Raw genomic sequence first — 18,062 nt, forward strand, 5'->3', positions numbered from 1 at the left:
CCTCTCAACTATTACTAATAAGATTTAATTGTTAACAGCAAAGCCACAAAACACACGATAAAACACAAGTCAAACAACTGAAGTTCTACGCTCACCTAATTATGCATGTGAATGAGAACAGCATAAAGGAAATGGTGCACACACCGCAGAACAACTTCGTCCCGATTCCAGCGTACGAAGTGAAGAATGATACTATTTTTGGAAAGTGAAAAACACATTAATTTGAACAGCCAAGAAAAAAATTGCAATTTATTAAGATTCAACAAAGCGTTGTACTTTTGAAAGCAACTTTCGGTGCATGTTCTTCAACAATCACATTCTATGAGGAAAAACATTAAGAGCCACAAACTTGTTTTTTAATCTCAGAGTTACAGACATCTTAAATTCAAAATAAAGGTAAAAAACAAAAAAACAAACCGAACAAAATCTGAAAACAAACATATTCTTTACTTCCATCTCCAATTTTAAAACATCAGGAGTTTTTCTATAACTCAACACTAAATGGCAGCACGGGAAGCTGAATGTCGGGGTGCACGCACGGCACGCGTACCCCCGTTGCATATTCGCTGTACACACGCGGTGTATGTACGTCAAATACACAGAATGCAGGTAATGGCAAAGAGACGCAGCCACTCCGAGGAAGGCTCGTTCAGCTAAATACACTACTAAACTCGAGAAAAAAAGTCTTGAACCCAGTTTGTGCATAGTTCATGATCCTCTATAAAACCAGCTTTTGTGGATCTGCAATCCTGCAGGACCTTTTTTTTGTTTTTTGTTTGTTTTGTTTTGATAAAACCATTAAAAAGCTAATTAAAAAAAATGTAATGCACAAGTTTCCTGATCAAGCAGGCAGGGAGCACAATGTTCATATATATTTTTAAAACATACTTGAGGGTATGTTATTCCATTGTCTGTCTTTCTTGCAAAACAATCAAAACATTGATCATTTTTAAAACATAAAGCAATTTTTAATATATAAAGCACTCTTCAAACATCTATTTTTTTTTGAGTCCATTATTTGGTAAATATGTAACTGCTACACATTAGAGATTAGGTATTTTTCTTCTTTGTCTTTTTTTCTCTTTTTTTCTTTTTTTCTTTATTTTTTTATTTTTATTTTTTTAATAACATCTTCAGTGCTAGGAGTTGGGTGTAAAAATACATGAAATGGTGTGGAGCTGCCCTCGGGAGCCCTGGCTTTCCTGAGAGCGTGTCCGGCATGTGCAAGACAGTGGCCACGACGCCTCGTCACTGTGACGAAGGGCGAATGCAACCGGCAGAGTCCACGCCGCCGCCGCCGAGGGGACAGCACTGTCCAATCCCAGAGCTCTGAAGTAGCGCATCTGCATTCTGAAAATAGGTTTCTTTACGACGGAAGTCTTTTTTTTTTAAATTCCTTTTTAATTTTTTTTTTTTTAAATTTAAAGTCTGAAGAAGAAAAAAGGTCTGTAAACAGGTGGGAGCCCAAACCGTGGACTCCTCCAAAAGCAGTCACAACCCACGTCCAAGTGCTTGTTTCTGTTCCTCCCGCGGAACCATCCATTCTTTACAAGTATCTATGGCCACAGTTCAACAACAGTTTTTTTTCTCTTTAACTTTATATTCCAAATGGAAAACTGGTGCAATACTCTGGTAATAATTTTCTTGCATTAGTCCACAATAAAAAGCTGCTAAAGGTAGGTATACATATTATTTCTCCAGAGATATACACTGTAATTTTTAAACGCAATAACAGAGTCCTTGAGTAAACATTTACACATGAATTGTCACCAGCCCTGTCCTATGAATTCTCTTTAACGTATAGGATTAGCTGAAGGGAGGGCAGGGACACTCAGTGCAAAGTTAGAAGCTAATAATAATAATAACAAACATTTGACCAATGCGCCAGAAAGAAGCATATACTGAATAAAAGGGAAACCCACAGTTAAATCCCTCACACGCTTGCAAACACACCAACACAGAATGCGTGCCGTGCAGAAGCACGCACTGCACGCGTGCACACACACGCACACACACACACTTCTATTTTAACACACACACATAGGCGATGAACTTAGAAATTTTCCTAGAGCCTGTTTCTGTGTACTGATGTCAACCTGGAAGTGTAGAATTAGACTTAGAAAGTGTTCACATTTGTTATTGGCCTGCTGGATTCAAGTATTTGCATGTTTGATATGTCTTTTTTTTTTTTAACTTTTAAAAAATATTTTTTTTGGGATAAAAAAAAATGACATGAAAAAGTAATGAAACAAGGGTAATGTGCATAGGCGGATGTGGGTGAGCAGAGAGCAGGTCACAGACCGCCCCTTCGCCGCGTTCCCGCCTGCGGAGCCGCGCTCTGCGCCCGGCGGTCCATGCCAGACTCTGCCCGATGCCCAGCCGCCTCTGGTAATGTGCATAATCGTCACAGGCTCATTTTAAATAGGCTTCATGTCTCCCTCCCTCCCTCCCCATGATAAAATAACCCTTTCCAGCCCACAATCTGAAAAGTGCCCTTCATGATACAACTATTCTAAGCAGCTTTTATACTTAAAAAAAATCAAAATGACAACATACCATACAAACATAAGACACAAAATAAAAAGCTATGAGGAACATCCTGTCGTTAGCATGTGACACTGACCAAAAGCAGCCCGCACTGTTGCGTGAACAGTTCACAAGGACCGCGGCCAAGGTTCGTCTTCAGTACTGGACAGAGGTACTCAAAGGGCCCCTGCTTGAGTCCAGCAGGGCTGCGCCACCATGGCTGGAAAGGGCCAGCTCTCTCTTGGTGCGGATGATTGTGGCTCCTAGAGGGACTCCCCGCTGAGCAGGTCCCCAGGCAGCAGAGTGGTCAACGGGGTGGGACTACCAATCACCCTGCCATCATCGGCACTGGGTGGGCCCCACAGGCTGCTTGAGTACTGGGGCCCCCCACCCCATAGCAGCTCGCTGCCCCCCTTGCCTCCCAGGCATGGGGCACTCCAGTGGCCGGCATCGCTTCGCACCAGGCCGTGGGAGCTGCCCGAGGCACCCAGCCGGGGCTGGCTGGAGGCACTGCTAGACTGCCAGCTGGAGGTGGGTGGCAGTGCTTGGCCTTGGGCTAAGAACCGATTCACTTCTTCTTCACCAGCAAACTCGGCCAGGATGGTAGTGTTTCCCAGGACACACCTGCAACAGGAAGACATGTCACATGAGTGGTACCCCCAGTCCTTCAGAGTGCAGCGCTGGTACTCTCTGTGATGGGACAGGCCTCCCAGGGATCGTCCCGTGACTTACATTCTGCCATGGCTATTTCCAAGCTCATACTATGAATTTTCTCTCTCTCTCTCTCTTTTTTTTTTTTTTTTTTGAGACAGAGCCTCAAGCTGTCACCCTGGGTAGAGTGCTGTGGCATCATAGCTCACAGCAACTTCCAACTCCTGGGCTCAAGCAAGTCTCCTGCCTCAGCCTCCCAAGTAGCTGGGACCACAGGCGCTCGCCACAACACCTAGCTATTTTTTTTTTTTTTTTTTGGTTGCAGCCATCATTGTTGTTTGGTGGCCAGGGCTGGATTCGAACCTGCCACGTTAGGTGTATGTGGCTGGCACCTTAGCCACTAGAGCCACAGGCGCCGAGCCTCTCATTTTTGAATTATGTAACAGCTTTATCAGGTATATAGAGTACATTTTTTTTCTCTCTTTTTTGGGTTCTTGCTCTGTTGACCAGGCTGGAGTGCAGTGACACTATCATAGCTTAGTGCAGTCTTGAATTCCTGGGCTCAAGTGAAACGCCTGTCTCCCAAGTAGCTGGGACTGTAGGTGCCACCACTGTGCCCAGCTAGAGTACATTTCAAGTGCATGAACATACAATTAACTAACTTGGGGATCATTTATCATCAGTATAATTTGCATCATGGGCTAAAAATAGGAATGACTAAATTCCAGGTCCCACATCTCAAGTACAGTTTCTGAGTAAGAACGCTTATATACACACCACCTCAAAAGCATCCTTCCGTTAGGGACAGGGCTTGGCCAGAGGGTCACTGCTGGGCCTTGCCTGGTAAGCGTGCTTCCTTCCTACCATCAGGCCCTGTGTGGACGCTCTGTGGAGCCTATCCTGGTGCGGGGCATGGCAAGGCAAACTCAGCAGCAGGAAAAACCCACCTGGCTAGACACCCATTGGGAGCTGACCTGCTCCATCCATGTACTGAAGTTCTGACCCAGTACCTCAGCCTGAGAATGCATTTGGAGATGGGGCTTTAGAAGAGGTAGTGAAGTTACCAAGGGGGTGGGCCCTGATCCAGTCTGACTGGGGTTATTGTAAGGTTCAGAGATCAAGACACAGCCATGCACAGAGACACACCTGCTTAGACCCAGAGAGAAAGTGGTCGCCCACAGCCCAGCCAAGCACACAGGCCTCAGCAGAAACTAAGCTTGCCCATGCCTGGGTCTCGCACTTCTAGCCTCAGAACTTATGGAAACACATGTGTTGTCTAAGACGTCCAATGGGTGTACTTTGTTACGGCAGCCCCCGGAAACTCACACAGCACCCTAAACCTAACACTCTGGAGACTGGCAGCTGCAAGTATGAGACACATACATGTGCAGAGACTTCTGGGCCTTGGCAGCTTCCTCCTTGGAGCTGTACCGGACCACAGCATTGCCTTGAGTCAGATTCAGGTGGAATGTGATGAGAGGCCCATGTTGCAAACACAATGTCCGCAGTGTAGAACCATCAATCTGATTGAGGAAGCACAGAAGCAGTGAGCTCTGCTCTCATTTCTTTCACTGCATTCTTCAAAGCAAGGCATATGAAATCAGATGCACTAAACACTAGGTAATCATCTTTCCTTAGAAGGGCTTAGTAACAGGTGGCTTCACGGCATTAACATCTTATACTCTGTGGCTGAATTAAGCTAATCAGAGGAAGGAGAAAAAGCCCATTTGGGTTCTGCTCTCCCTTACCACGCAGCACTTTTGGTTTGCAAAAGGCGCCAGGGCTTGGCTGCTGACAGTGGACTTAGGAGCTGTGCAGGTCGGCAGAGCAGGGAGGGACCGGCTGGCGCACAGCCTGAGTTGGCCAAGTGACTCTGGAATGGGTGGTTGTAAGGCCAGTGGCGCACCAGTGCTTTTCTAGCCTTGGGTAGGCAGGTCAGCACCTCCCCAGGAACATGTGGACGATCCTGGCACTCCCTCATCTTCACTGAGGGCTACTCACTTCTGGACCCTTTTCAGATCACACACAGTGACACTGTGGGCAGTGTCACCCCCCCACCCCCACCTCCAGTGCCCGTACCTGGGGAGTGAGGTTTCGAAGAACGAGCCAGCTGCTGGTCCTTCCTGAGGTGTCGGTGCTCCAAGCAGAACCTGAGCAGCAAGTGGGGAGAGCTCCACTGACGGGGCTGGGGGGCAGATGGCACAGCCCCTCCCTGGTCCCCAAGCCTGCCCAAAGCGCATGGCAGCACAACTGGCCCTGTGCTCTGGGACAACCTTTCTCAACCTCTGAAAACTCACTGCCCCATGGGAACCCTGACTTGCCGGACCTTCCCGCCAGCCCAGGAGACCGTGTTTCCCTGTCGGTGCCTGAGGTGTGTGCTCAGGAGTGAGAGGGTTGCCAAGGAAGGTCTGGCCCCACCTCTGCTCACCCCTGGCTCCATGTAAGGAATGAATGCTCTGTGATTCTACTGTTAATAAAACAATAAATCCACAAGGGCTGCTATTAAAAGGGTGAAAAACAGTTATTTTCAAACTACCTGTAGCCGATTTAAAACATTAATTTCTTAAATTCCAGACCATTTCTTCCATCCCTAAGGTTTCGCATGTGGCACCTGAGGGAAGCCTACAGAGCTACAATATTCTGACAGAGTCACGGTTTTCCGATTGGTGGGGTTTGTTTTATTTTTAGCCTATAAAGGCCTGTACTCCAATGAAAGCTTGTGCAGAAGCAGATATAAAAAGTAGAAATTGAGCCCTTGTGCTGGTTTATGAGGCACCGAGGGGAGGAAGCCTAGAGGGGTACACCAGCCTCCCCGAGGGCCCAGAGCATAGCAACAGCACTGCTGAAGATGGAGGCAGCTGGGGTAGGCAGATCTGAACATGGTTCACCTGGCCAATGCCTGAGAAGTCTGGGGCAGTCCTGGCTCCCTCCCAACCCTCACAGGCTCCAGGAATGAAGATGAGAGTCTCTCCAGAGACAACGTGAGGGGCATGGAGCTTACCCGAGGAGTAGGAGCTGGTCCAGCCAAGGGGGCTGGCGCCCCAGGTGGAGGAAGGCTTGGGGTTGGCTAGCCCTGGAGGTGGCCTTGTGGGTGCAGTAGTGTTTCTGGGCACCTTCCACAGTTCGTGAGACAGAGAGGCTTGTGTGTGGGAGGCTGGGCCCGAGGACCATGTCGATTTAATGTCTGACAGTTTACCTAGAAAGGCAGAGAAATGGACCATATGCATTCTTGAGACAGAGAACAGCCCAAGTCCTAGGTGTGTTTAGGGACCCATCCAGAGTGCCTCTGACACCAGCAGACCACGGTAAAAGAGGTAAAGCTCCTCTAGGTGAGACCAAGGGGCATACTCTTTAATCTCCATCCAGAGCCACAGTCTGCCTATGTCCACTGTAGACTCTGTTGGTATTTCTGACACTTAACTTGCTAAATGTACCAGACACAAATCTGCCATCGGAAAAGCAGTATTTTCAAAGGTCAACTTATCAACCTATTTTTACTGGGGCATATCTTAAAATGTAACAAATAAGTCAAGGCCAAAAGCATAACACACACACACATCCTATTTCTCGCCGTTCCTCTGAGTATTAGCTCCCTTTTGAAGCTGTGCTTTGTCTGACATAGTCATGCCTATCCATCTACCACTGCTCTTGTCCACAGCTCCTAGAGATGCTCTCTGTACATCAAATTGTGGAAAAGGGACGTGGCCCAGGAATCCTGAGGCTAAGGTTTGGCATCTCGGCATGTTGTTTGAGGAAGCACTATTTTAAGGCTCTTTGGAAAAAACAACAAAACCACTAACCACCACCGGCCCCAGCCCGGACCCTTGCACACCTGATTCCACTGGCCTAGAGGCCCAGCAGGCAAGGCTAGAAGCACAAGCAGCACAGTGTCCACTGTCCCTGTGTAATCCCATGTCCCTTTCTGGGACAGTATAGCAGGGACCAGGCCTGCTATATGTGATCCCATATGTACTTGGGAGGGACCCTCCAAACCTGGTTCCTGGAGGTAACTGACTTCAAAATGAATACTCAGCTTAGAAAGGTGTCATTGGTTAGAAAAAGAAAAATGCCATAAAAAACTGCCTTCAATTTAGGAAAGAAAACTTTGCCCTTTCTCTTAGCCAAATGATCATGAAAATACTAAAGGTCTAAATACACCCCCCTTTGTAACACTAGAAGAAATAAAAATAATCCAGAAGTTCTTTTTTTCTTTGTTTGAGACAGAGTCTCACTATGTCCCCTTGATAGAGTGCCGTAGCATCACAGCTCACAGCAACCTTCAACTCTTGAGCTTAAGCAATTCTCTTGCCTCAGCCTTCCAAGTAGCTGGACTACAGGCGCCCACCACAATGCCCAGCTTTTTTTTTGTTCCAGTTGTCACTGTTTAGCAGGTCTGGGCTAGGTTCGAACCCGCCAGCCCCAGCGCGCCTTAAACTGAGCTATGGGTGCCGAGCCATTCATTTTGTTTTTTAAAATAAGATGCTAACTTACATTAAGACTTTCTCCCCTCAGTATGGGTATTAGAAGAATTCATATAGAATTCTTACACTGGTTTTAAAACAATGTAGATAAGAGGGTATGATGGAATACAGAAATATATCTGAAGGACTTTATAAACAAAGTCCTTATTTAAGTTCTGTATTTATTAACAAATATGTTACATATTTTGTGTCTATATCTCTTTATATCTTTTGTCTTAAAAATTTCAGATTCAAATTCTTCTGAATTTTTATGATAAATGATTCCAAATTCTCCTCTAAGCCTGAAAGGTATTTCACATTTGAAAGCCTTGCACGGTCTATGGCAATATGGAAATACTTCAGATAAGACATTTATCCAGGAATGGAGATCAGTTGGGCTCTGGGTGCTGGGTGTTATTATTATTATTTTTTTTTTGAGACAGAGCCTCAAGCTGTCCCCCTGGGTAGAGTGCTGTGGTATCACAGCTCACAACAACCTCCAACTCCTGGGCTCAAGCGAGTCTCCTGTCTCCGCCTCCCAAGTAGCTGGGACCACAGGCGCTCGCCACAACGCCTGGCTATTTTTTGGTTACAGCCATCATTGTTGTTTGGTGGCCTAGGCTGGATTCGAACCCGCCACCTTAGGTGTATGTGGCTGGCGCCTTAGCCACTTGAGCCACAGGCGTTGAGCCTGGGTGCTGGGTGTTAATGGCAAGACCTGCTGTGGTCTCTTGCATCCCTTACTCCAAATTCAACAACAGGTTCTACTCCTCTTAAGTTTAAAGCCCGCACGCCCCCTGCCCTGTAGCCATGGGGAGTAAGGAAGAGGGGAGGCAGCCTCAGGGGAGATACCGTCACTCCACTCTGCACGCAGAAAGCAGACGCACCCCAGGTACGGGGTTGGGGGGGCTGTTCTGAGGCAAAGCCCATGCCCCTTCTCCTTAACACAACAAGGCCTCCCAGTTCAGGGAGTAAACAGAACACCAGGAAAACTGGGGGCCTGTCAGAGTTTGTCTGGGGAAAGAAAGAAAAGCTACCTGCAAGTGGAGAGGCTGGTCGCGTACCTGCAACACTAGGTGCGGATGCGATGCTGCTGAAAGAGCTACTGTAGCCGGAGGCACTGAGCGGCCAGGCACTCGAGGAAGGCAGCGTGGCATTCTGAGATGACGGTGGGGAGGACCCTGCAGAACCAAACGCGGACTAAGCGAGGTGGGCAGGAGCCTGCGGGTCAGCAACCCCAAGAGGTATAGTGCCCTAGTGTCATAATAGCACACAGTAACCTCGAAGTCTTGGGCTTAAGTAATCTCTCAGTTTTTCTATTTTTTAGTAGAGACAGGCTCTCACTCTTGCTTAGGCTGGTCTTGAACTCCTGAGCTCAAGCTATCCACCCTCCTTTGCCTCCCAGAGTGCTGGGATTATAGGTGTGAGCCACTGAACCCTGCTTGGGGCGTTGAGACTCTTAATAATCAAGAACGAATTTGTCAGCTGCTAATTTGACAGAAGCCTGAAAATGGAACTGTGATGTGGGAGGGAAGACACAATCACAGCTCCTATTTGGAGTCCCTGCAGCCATATGGGGAGGCTGGGATATTTCTGAAGGCCAAGGAAGTGGAGGGTAACATATAGCATGAATTCTGAGAAGAGAATTGCCAGAATGTTTAAAATACCATGTCAGAGTTTTAAGGATCGCGTTGATCCCCCCCTTCAAATAAGATGAAATAAAAACAAAACTCTAAGATTTTTATTATAAAATTTGCCACAAAAATCAGAGCATATTTTTTGTTTGTTTTTGAGATAGAGTGAGACTCTGTCTCCCTGGGTAGGGTACCATGGCGTCACAGCTCACAGCAACCTCCTGGACTCAAGTGATCCTCCTGCCTCAGCTTCCTGAGTAGCTGAGACTTCCTGAAGTGCCACTATAACTAGTTTTTTCCCCCTATTTTTAGTAGAGATGGGGTCTCACTCTTGCATAGGCTGGTCTTGAACTCCTGAGCTCAAGCTGTCTACCTACTTTGGCCTCCCAGAGTGCTAAGATTACAGGCATGAGCCACCACACCTGAGCATTTTCTTCTGACTTGAGTGTTTCATTAGCTCTCATTCATATTTCTCTCCCTTTTAAAAAATATTCTAGAGATGGGTCTTACTCTGTTGCCCAGGTTGTCTTAAATTTTTGGGCTTAAGCAACCTCACATCTGAGCAGCTCACATGCCACCATACCTGGTTCCTGTTTCTCTTTTGTAATAAAGAAGTAATGAAAAGATACCTGTCCTAATAACTGTGTATATGAACTTGAATTATTCTATCCCTAGAATTGCAGTTTTTTACTCTGAGAAAAGCTTGTCCTTGTACTGGAGAGACTCAGGGGGCATATGGCCACCCTTAAGACACCTTGGTTCCTTGTGAAAAAAGGGAAAGGCTCAGTCCTATGTGTTTTTTCCCCAAAGACAGTGTCTCATTCTGTTGCCCTGGATAGAGTGTTGTGGCATCATGGCTTATAGCAACCTCAAACTCTTAGGCTCAAGTTATCTTCTTGCCTCAGCTTCCCAGGCTGCTAGGCTTACAGATGTGAGCTGCTGGGCCCAGACTGTTTTTTTTTTTGAAACGGAGTCTTATTATGTCCCCCTTGGTAGAGTGTTGTGGCATCACAGCTCACAGCAACCTCCAACTCTTGGGCTTAAGTGATTTCTCTTGCCTCAGCCTCCCAAGTAGCTGGGACTACAGGCATCCACCACAACACCCAGTTATTTTTTGTTGCAGTTGTTTTAGTAAGCCTGGACCGGGTTCAAATCCACCAGCCATGGTATATGCGGCTGGCGCTGTAACCACTGACTATGGGTGCCGAGCCCCAGCCTGTTTGTTTTAATGTTACTCTCCCTCTTTTTTTTGAGACGGAGCCTCAAGCTATCCCCCTGGGTAGAGTGCTGTGGCATCACGCTCACAAGCAACCTCCAACTCCTGGGCTCAAGCGAGTCTCCTGCCTCAGCCTCCCGAGTAGCTGGGACTACAGGCGCCTGCCACAACGCCTGGCCATTTTTTGGTTGCAGCCATCATTGTTGTTTGGGCGGGCCCGGGCTGGATTCGAACCTGCCACCTTAGGTGTATGTGGCTGGCGCCTTAGCCGCTTGAGCCACAGGTGCCGAGCCTACTCTCCCTCTTGATTCTGGGAAGCAAGCAAGCAGCTGGAGAATAAGATTGAGGATGGGGTAATGGTGCCAGTTTGGGTGACAGAAGGATAGAAAGAGCTCTCCTGACTTGGACAATGACACCACTAGCGTGTGGATGCAGGCTGACAATGGGGACATAGTAACTGTCTGGTTGTTACATTCATTACTACAAATAGAATCTGATGGCTTCTCAAAAGCCACAGAACCCCCTCTGTAGGGCCACACCTGGGGCTGTGCACAGAACCACCTCAGGGGTGTCCTTCACCTAGACTCTAGGCAGGTGTCATCTCCAAACTGCATGGCTGTTTGCAGCTGTCCTGCTGTATGCAATCTCTTTAGAATGAGGTTATCAGAGTTGATGAAGTTCAAATTTACTGTAGGTCTTAAATTTTAAAAGGTGCCAGCTGTCCTGACACCCTAAGCTACTTCCTGAACACTCTTCTTTCATCTACCAGCAACATATACTAAACCTAAGATCCCAGGATTAGATGCTATTAGCCACATGGAGTATTTCTTTTATAATTAATAACAGGGTATTTCCGTGTCAGCAGTGTTCTAGTTTGAGATTTTAGTCGCAACATGAGATTACAGTTAATTTTCCTTTCTCAATCAAGGGAATGTGTCAATATGTTATAAAACAGCATGACCACTTCTCACTGCACGCTAATGGTCACTTCATAAGGGCTAAACTATAAAGAGCAGCCAAACACTGGGCTAATATAAATTTTTAATATGTCAGAACTTAGTGCCAATGGCAATAAATCAAAAGCAAAAAAAAAAAAAAGCAAGTTAAAACTCTCATCTAATACATTCAATAGAAGAAACCAGAAAATTCCACGATAAAAATATGTAAAACGAACGAGCCAATACTAGACAGCTGGGGCTGATTCTCACTGTTTTCCTTCTGTGGTACATTTTCTAATTTTTTTCTCTTTGTACTTTATACAAGCTGGCGACTCTTTCACAGTAACACAGAGGCCCTGACTAGGCGTGGATCTGCAGAGGAGGGCTGCGTGGCCACATGCGGTGGTCCTTCTAGGGAGCCCCCTCCACATGCAGGCCCGTTCGCTGTACTCACCTTCCTCTCAGGAACAAACCCTAACATGTCTGGAAATACAACCACGAGGGGCACCAGGAACAAAGGTCCCATGGGGCAGAGGAGAGGCCTGCACTGTCCATTGCTCACTGCTGATGTACGCGTGCCAAGGCAGGCTTGGGACCCGCCAACACGCAGCATTGACATGACCAAAAATGCCAGAGCTTTCGGAGGTTACACAGCATACATGCAGAGCTTGGAGCTGCCAGGCTGGGCGCCTGGCTGATCTCTTTAATCCCATAGCTGGAGATGCCACCTTCTTGCCTAACCAGCAGAGCCTGCATCCCACTTCTTCACAGTCCTCAAGATACACTGACTGGCCTTCCCTCATTCTGGCAACAACCCTGGTGCCTCTGTGAGTTTAGCAGGCAGTGCCATGTCTGTCTGTGGCTGGCACGGCAGCCTGCCCCTTGCCATCCTGCGCTGCACCCTTTCCCACACCACTCACCTGTCCTCCATAGCAGAGCACCAGTATCAGACCAGAGCAATAAACAGGAAGATAATCTATATTTATTTGGCTTTCTATCCAAACCAAGGACACATTTATAAGGCTATCATTTAATTTTATTTATTTTATTTTTTATTTTTTGAGACAGAGCCTCATGCTGTTGCCCTGGGTAGAGTGCTGTGGCATCATAGCTCACAGCACCCTCCAACTCCTAGACTCAAGCGATTCTCCTGGCTCCGCCTCCCACAGTAGCTGGAATTACAGATGCCCGCCACAACGCCTCGCTATTTTTTTGGTTGCAGCTGTCATTGTTTGGTGGACCCAGCTGGATTTGAACCCGCCAGCTCAGGTGTATGTGGCTGGTGCCTTAGCCACTTGAGCCACAGGCACCGAGCTAAGACTGTCACTTTAAAGAACCACAGAAGCAAACATATGGTTCCAACTGGTCATGCTTCAAGTGGGAAAACTACATTAATGTTTTGGGAACTATCCCTGTGGCCTTATTAGTGTTATGTACCTATGGTAATATAGCTTACCATGTAATAAAATGCTGTGATGAAACTTGTCAGAGATGACATTTCCATGAAAAAACATAATCTACTAATAAATCCAGCAAAACACTCACCCCAATCCATTCCTATTTTCCCTACACTCACTACCTCTTATGCTGCTCTGGAGGATTAGAAAAGGCCCATGGAATGTGCCTTATAACACTCCTGCCTGACAGCCCAACCCAGCGCCCCTGACGTCGAGAGACCTTCCAGCAGAGAGGCAAGTGGCGCCCCCTCCTCCTCACCTCCACTCTTGAGGAGGTAGCGGTTGACATCCTGGATGGTGGTATTGATGGTAGGTCCAGTGGGGACACTGCCAGGAGTGACGTCAGGGTCATTCTCGGGATCAATATTCTGAAGTCCTTTCCATGGAACTCCAGGGTGGAATTCTGTTTATGGAAACCAAGACGAGAAGCCACACATCAGAGCAGCTGCACATTGCTTCATGACATTCTCAAAGGTTTTTTTCTCCCCTGTTTGTAGAAATTTTTATAATCTGCTAATTAAATAAAGAGGCACATTTTAGACTTTCATTATAGCAATCAATCTTTTGTAACAATCTAGAGTGAGGTGTTATGGTTACCACATTAAGACAGTTTCCAGACAGGGTGTGAGTAATTTTACCAACAGCATACCGCTCCTCCCCACACACCCTGCCTCCCCGCCCCCCCCGCCCACCCCGTATAGTGAATTAAGGGACTACAGAAAAACACTGATGCCAAGCAGACCCCAGATTGATCTGACACATGCATTTACAGTGGAAATGCCCAAGCTGTAGGCTTAGTGTGTCCAGAATTCTCAGCTTGGGTTTCTGCTTCTCTCGGGCTTAATCACACTCCTCAGCATGTTCTGACCCACTGTTATACAAAGGTGTTGCCTGGTCTTACCTGGGGGCCAGTTGATGCTGGAGCCATTTGAGATTTTATCACTGTCAGATTTGGCACGTGACCAGCTATGGGGAACAGCTACAGGAGGACTGGCTGGTGACTCACTGTTCTGGATTAAATCGTACCGGCCGTATGAGTCGTCAATGGAGGACTTACCTGGAGGCCCAATGCTCAGACCTCCAGGGATAGCACCTGTGAGCCAACAAGAAGCACAGAACTGAGTGAGCACTCTTCACGGGAGATGCAGGATGCCCTGCCAGCCTTCCCAGCTAGGTCTAATGCCTTGCACTTACAAGGCTTGGTCTGTTGGGATTCTCTAAGATTCAGAGACTGTTTCAGACAGCTCAAACTCTGTCCTTGGAAGACCAAAACCCTTGAAGGCCTGCTTAAGTCGGAAATCTCTGTAAAACACATATCCAGGGTTGCACCTGTAGTATAGTAGTTATGGCGCCAGCCACATATACCGAGGCTCACAAGTTCAAACCCAGCCCGTGCCTGCTAAAACAACGAGAACTGCAACAAAAACAATAGCCAGGCTTTGTGGCAGGAGCCCATCATCTCAACTATTTGGGAGGTTGAGGCAAGAGAATCGCTTGAGCCCAAGAGTTTGAGGTTGCTGTGAGCTGTGATGTCACAGCACTCTACCCAGGGTGACAGCTTCAGTCTTTGTCTCAAACCCCCCCCCAAACAAACAAAACCCCCCACACATGGGAAGCTGCCCATAACGACCCTTCCTGGGGGCGACTTGACAAACTCTGTGGTTAGCCACTGGTTCTGCTAATCCCAGGTTTGTTGTCTCTGCGCCCTCTGGTTAGCCCGCTACCCTCACTATGGAAGAACAATTTGGCGACTAAATTCACACAGACCAAACCAACCAGCCACAGCCAATAGAGCTGTCTCCTGCTGGAGAAAGTACCAGAATTCATGAAGATTTTCTGTAAATAGACCATTAGAAGTAATTTTTTTCTTTTTAGAATGCATTACATAAAGAGAAAACAATATAAACTATTAAATTTACTTTGCTATTTATTCTATCAGGAAGTTCAGAGTTGATTTAATGCTTAATAGTGAGGTTACTTTAGTATTTCTGCTTCTTTCCTCCGTCCTAAGCATTTGATTTTATATTTGTGTTTTATCATCTTACTGAAAAACCTTTTAAGCAGATTCAATTTTTTGGTTGGCAAACACAGATACAAACAAAAACCGCCCAGCTACGACCTATATTCTTTGCTGTTCTTGGGCATTTTCAATTATTTCTAGGTTTTTACCTAAGATCTGATGGTTGGGATTCAAGAAATTTGATGCGTTCAAGAAGTATGACTATGCTCAGCACCTGTAGCTCAGTGGTTGGGGCTCTAGCCACATACAATGGAGGTGGAGGGTTCGAACCCAGCCTAGGCTTGCCAAACAATAATGACAACTACAGGGCATTGTGGTGGGCACCTGTAGTCCCAGCTACTTGGGAGGCTGAAGCAAGAGAATCGCTTAAGCCTAAGAGTTTGAGGTTGCTGTGAGCTGTAACGCCATAGTACTCCACCCAGGGTGACAGCTTGAGACTCTATCTCAAACAAACAAACAAAAAAGAAGTATGACTAGTTGAGATCTTATGTGCTCTGTAGTAGAATGGCATCTTTTTAATTCAACTTTTAGACTGAATTCTTAGAAATGTAGAATGAGTTTGATCCGAAGCAGGTTAATCCAATACAGAGTGGGTAGTAACCCCAAGGCAGGCACTCTAGCCAAGACCTACCATGCTTGCCAGGGTTCTGATCCAGGGGAGAAGCAGCACTGGACAGGTTATCCATGGAGTTGGGGTGTGTCCACTGAGGGAGGCGTGACTGGGACTGAGATGGGTCCTTCACTGACAAACCACTGGTCATGTCTATGCTGTTGACATTCATGTTTGGGTTCAGTCCAGCTGAAAACAGAGATGCTGTTAAGGAATGCTTACTCCTCTATGATGATTTCATTCTGAAGTTCTCCAGAGAATTATCTCAGTCTTCATTCATAGCCAAAGACTTTAACTGTAACTTTTAGCTCTGGTGAAAAAACACTTTTTGTTTTCTTAATAAACATGTATTTCTAGGAATATTATTCCTAAATTAAGGTGCAAATGCTAGCAGTCTCTAGTTAAGTAAGATCCATGATTCTCTTCATTTTACTGTTTCAGTGCTAAGGGAACATGGTTCTGAGGCTTCTCAATCAGAGTCCATAGGAATACAGAACAACTTCAAACAATTAGGAAAATCCTTTTTTAAGAAGATCTCTTTATTTTTTATTTTTATTTTTGAGACAGAGTCTTAAGCTGTCAAACTAGGTAGAGTGCCATGGCATATAGCTCACAATAACCTCTAACTCTTGGGCTCAAGCGATCCTCTTGCCTCAGTTTTTCTACTTTTAGTAGAAATGGGGTCTTGCTTTTGCTCAGGCTGGTCTCAAACTCATAAGCTCAAACTATCCACTGTGCCTGGCCAGGAAAATCTTTTCTGATTTTGAGATAGCTTAAGGAAGCTCACTAGATTAAAAACAAAACAAAACAAAACCTTTTCAGAGTTCTACAGTACCACCTGTAGAACAAACTGGTAGAGATAATTCAATTCTATCTTTAATGAGTATAAAAGTCTGTTCTTAAGAAGTTTATGAATTAAGGCTGGGCATAGCATGTGGGAGGCCGAGGCAGGTGGATCGTCTGAGCTCATAGGTTCAATACCAGTCTAACCCAGAGCAAGACCTAGTCTCTTAAAGCTGGGTGGCTTGGTGCCCATAGAACAGTGGTAGCCAGCCACATACACCGAGGGTGGTGGGTTTGAACTCGGTCCAGGCCAGCTAAACAACAACTGCAACAAAAAATAGCCAAGTGTTGTGGTGAGCCCTTGTAGTCCCAGTTACTTGGAAGGCTGAGGCAAGAGAATTGCTTAATACCAAGAGTTTGAGGTTGCTGTAAGTTGTGACACCACAGCACTCTATCGAGGGCAACATAGAGAGACTCTATCTCAAAAAAAAAAAAAGAAGAAGTGTATGAATTAAATATCCATTAAATATACAAATAGTTTATTTTAAGGAACTGAACTATTTGAGAGTGTAGGTACTCTCATCTGCCCCTGGTGGAATGGTGAGCTGTCATCTCTCTGCCAGGTTAATAAAGACGCTGGGGAAGATGGTGATACAAAGGTGGAAGCAAAGAGCTCTTGGTGGGGATGCCAGTTAGGAGTGGGACAGATGCTCAGCTGGAAGGGGGTAACCAAAAGAAGTGTAATTGGTATTTACTGGTCATTTCCTAACAGCTGCAGCTTCCATGGATACATGTACATATCCCATACCATGTGGCCACATATGCCATGTGGTATATAAGCAAAGGAAGCCTTACTACTATGGAAGGTGTTGAACACTGTGGTCCTTTATATCAGGGGCTGCAAGTTCAAATGCCTACAGGAGCCAAGTGGGCATGGTGGGGACTGTGGCAAACTGGGCAGCATCTGCCCTGTTAAAATAACCAGGTGCCACTAGGGCAGACAGTTACTGCCATACAGAACACAGACCCACTGTGGCCAGGCTGTTTTCAAGAGGATCCGGAAGTAATTTTTCCCAATTTGTGGATGCTGGCAATTAACATATGCATAAACATCCACACACATACACTTTGCAGATCAAACAAAACACCTTTGCACGTCTGATACTGGCAAGGGGCTGCCTACCTGCAATCTCTGCTTTATAGGCTACCTCTATTTCCACTCGAATAGACCTAGTCAGGCGAGGTGACAAGACCAGGGCTTTAGCCTGGCCTTCAGAGCTCTTCAAAATCCACAGTCTGGCCCCAAGCCATCTCTTTGAACGTCCTCTCTGATTTTTGTGATCCCTCTCTAGGTCAGCTAGACTGGCCTGGCCCTTGCTGCATAGCAGGTCCTCTCCTTCCCTCTCCTGGGTGTGACTTCCCCTTTATTTGAAAACTCTTCTTCCCTCTTTATTTATTGAAATCCCACAAGTTCGTGTGAAGTTTAAGCTGAAATCCCATTCTCTGATTTTTCTTTTGCCACTCAAGTGTTATCTGCTTTCCCAGTCTGCTCTTGAGGAGTTTATGAATTAAATATCACTGCACATGAAGATCATTTTTTCCTGTTTATATATCTGATTCTTCCACATAGGCAATAAACTCTAAGATGGAAGGAACTGACAATAACAAACAGAGGCTGAACATAGAAGAAAAAAGGTTGAGTGGGAGCCTTGGGCTGCTGGCTTCTTTATGTGACTCGTTCAGTTTTTTTTTTTGAGATGGAGCCTC

General features: G+C 46.2%; 1 protein-coding gene across 1 annotated transcript in view; it reads right to left on the bottom strand.

Moving 5' to 3' along the window:
• Positions 1 to 231: 231 nt before the first annotated feature.
• TNRC6C (trinucleotide repeat containing 6C) overlaps positions 232 to 18,062 on the bottom strand; it is a 105,234-nt gene continuing 87,403 nt past the window's right edge. Inside the window, exons 14-21 of the mRNA XM_023511183.1 lie at positions 15,534 to 15,701; positions 13,784 to 13,975; positions 13,142 to 13,285; positions 8,702 to 8,818; positions 6,179 to 6,373; positions 5,257 to 5,327; positions 4,561 to 4,700; positions 232 to 3,150 (exon numbers count right to left, since the gene is read on the bottom strand). Coding sequence (XP_023366951.1) covers positions 2,790 to 3,150; positions 4,561 to 4,700; positions 5,257 to 5,327; positions 6,179 to 6,373; positions 8,702 to 8,818; positions 13,142 to 13,285; positions 13,784 to 13,975; positions 15,534 to 15,701 — 1,388 coding nt within the window. The 3' untranslated portion in view covers positions 232 to 2,789. The remainder of the gene's footprint in view (positions 3,151 to 4,560; positions 4,701 to 5,256; positions 5,328 to 6,178; positions 6,374 to 8,701; positions 8,819 to 13,141; positions 13,286 to 13,783; positions 13,976 to 15,533; positions 15,702 to 18,062) is intronic.

Source organism: Otolemur garnettii, unplaced genomic scaffold (genome assembly GCF_000181295.1).
Source record: "Otolemur garnettii isolate 467f Iridium unplaced genomic scaffold, OtoGar3 scaffold00018, whole genome shotgun sequence".
Lineage (NCBI taxonomy): Eukaryota > Metazoa > Chordata > Mammalia > Primates > Galagidae > Otolemur > Otolemur garnettii.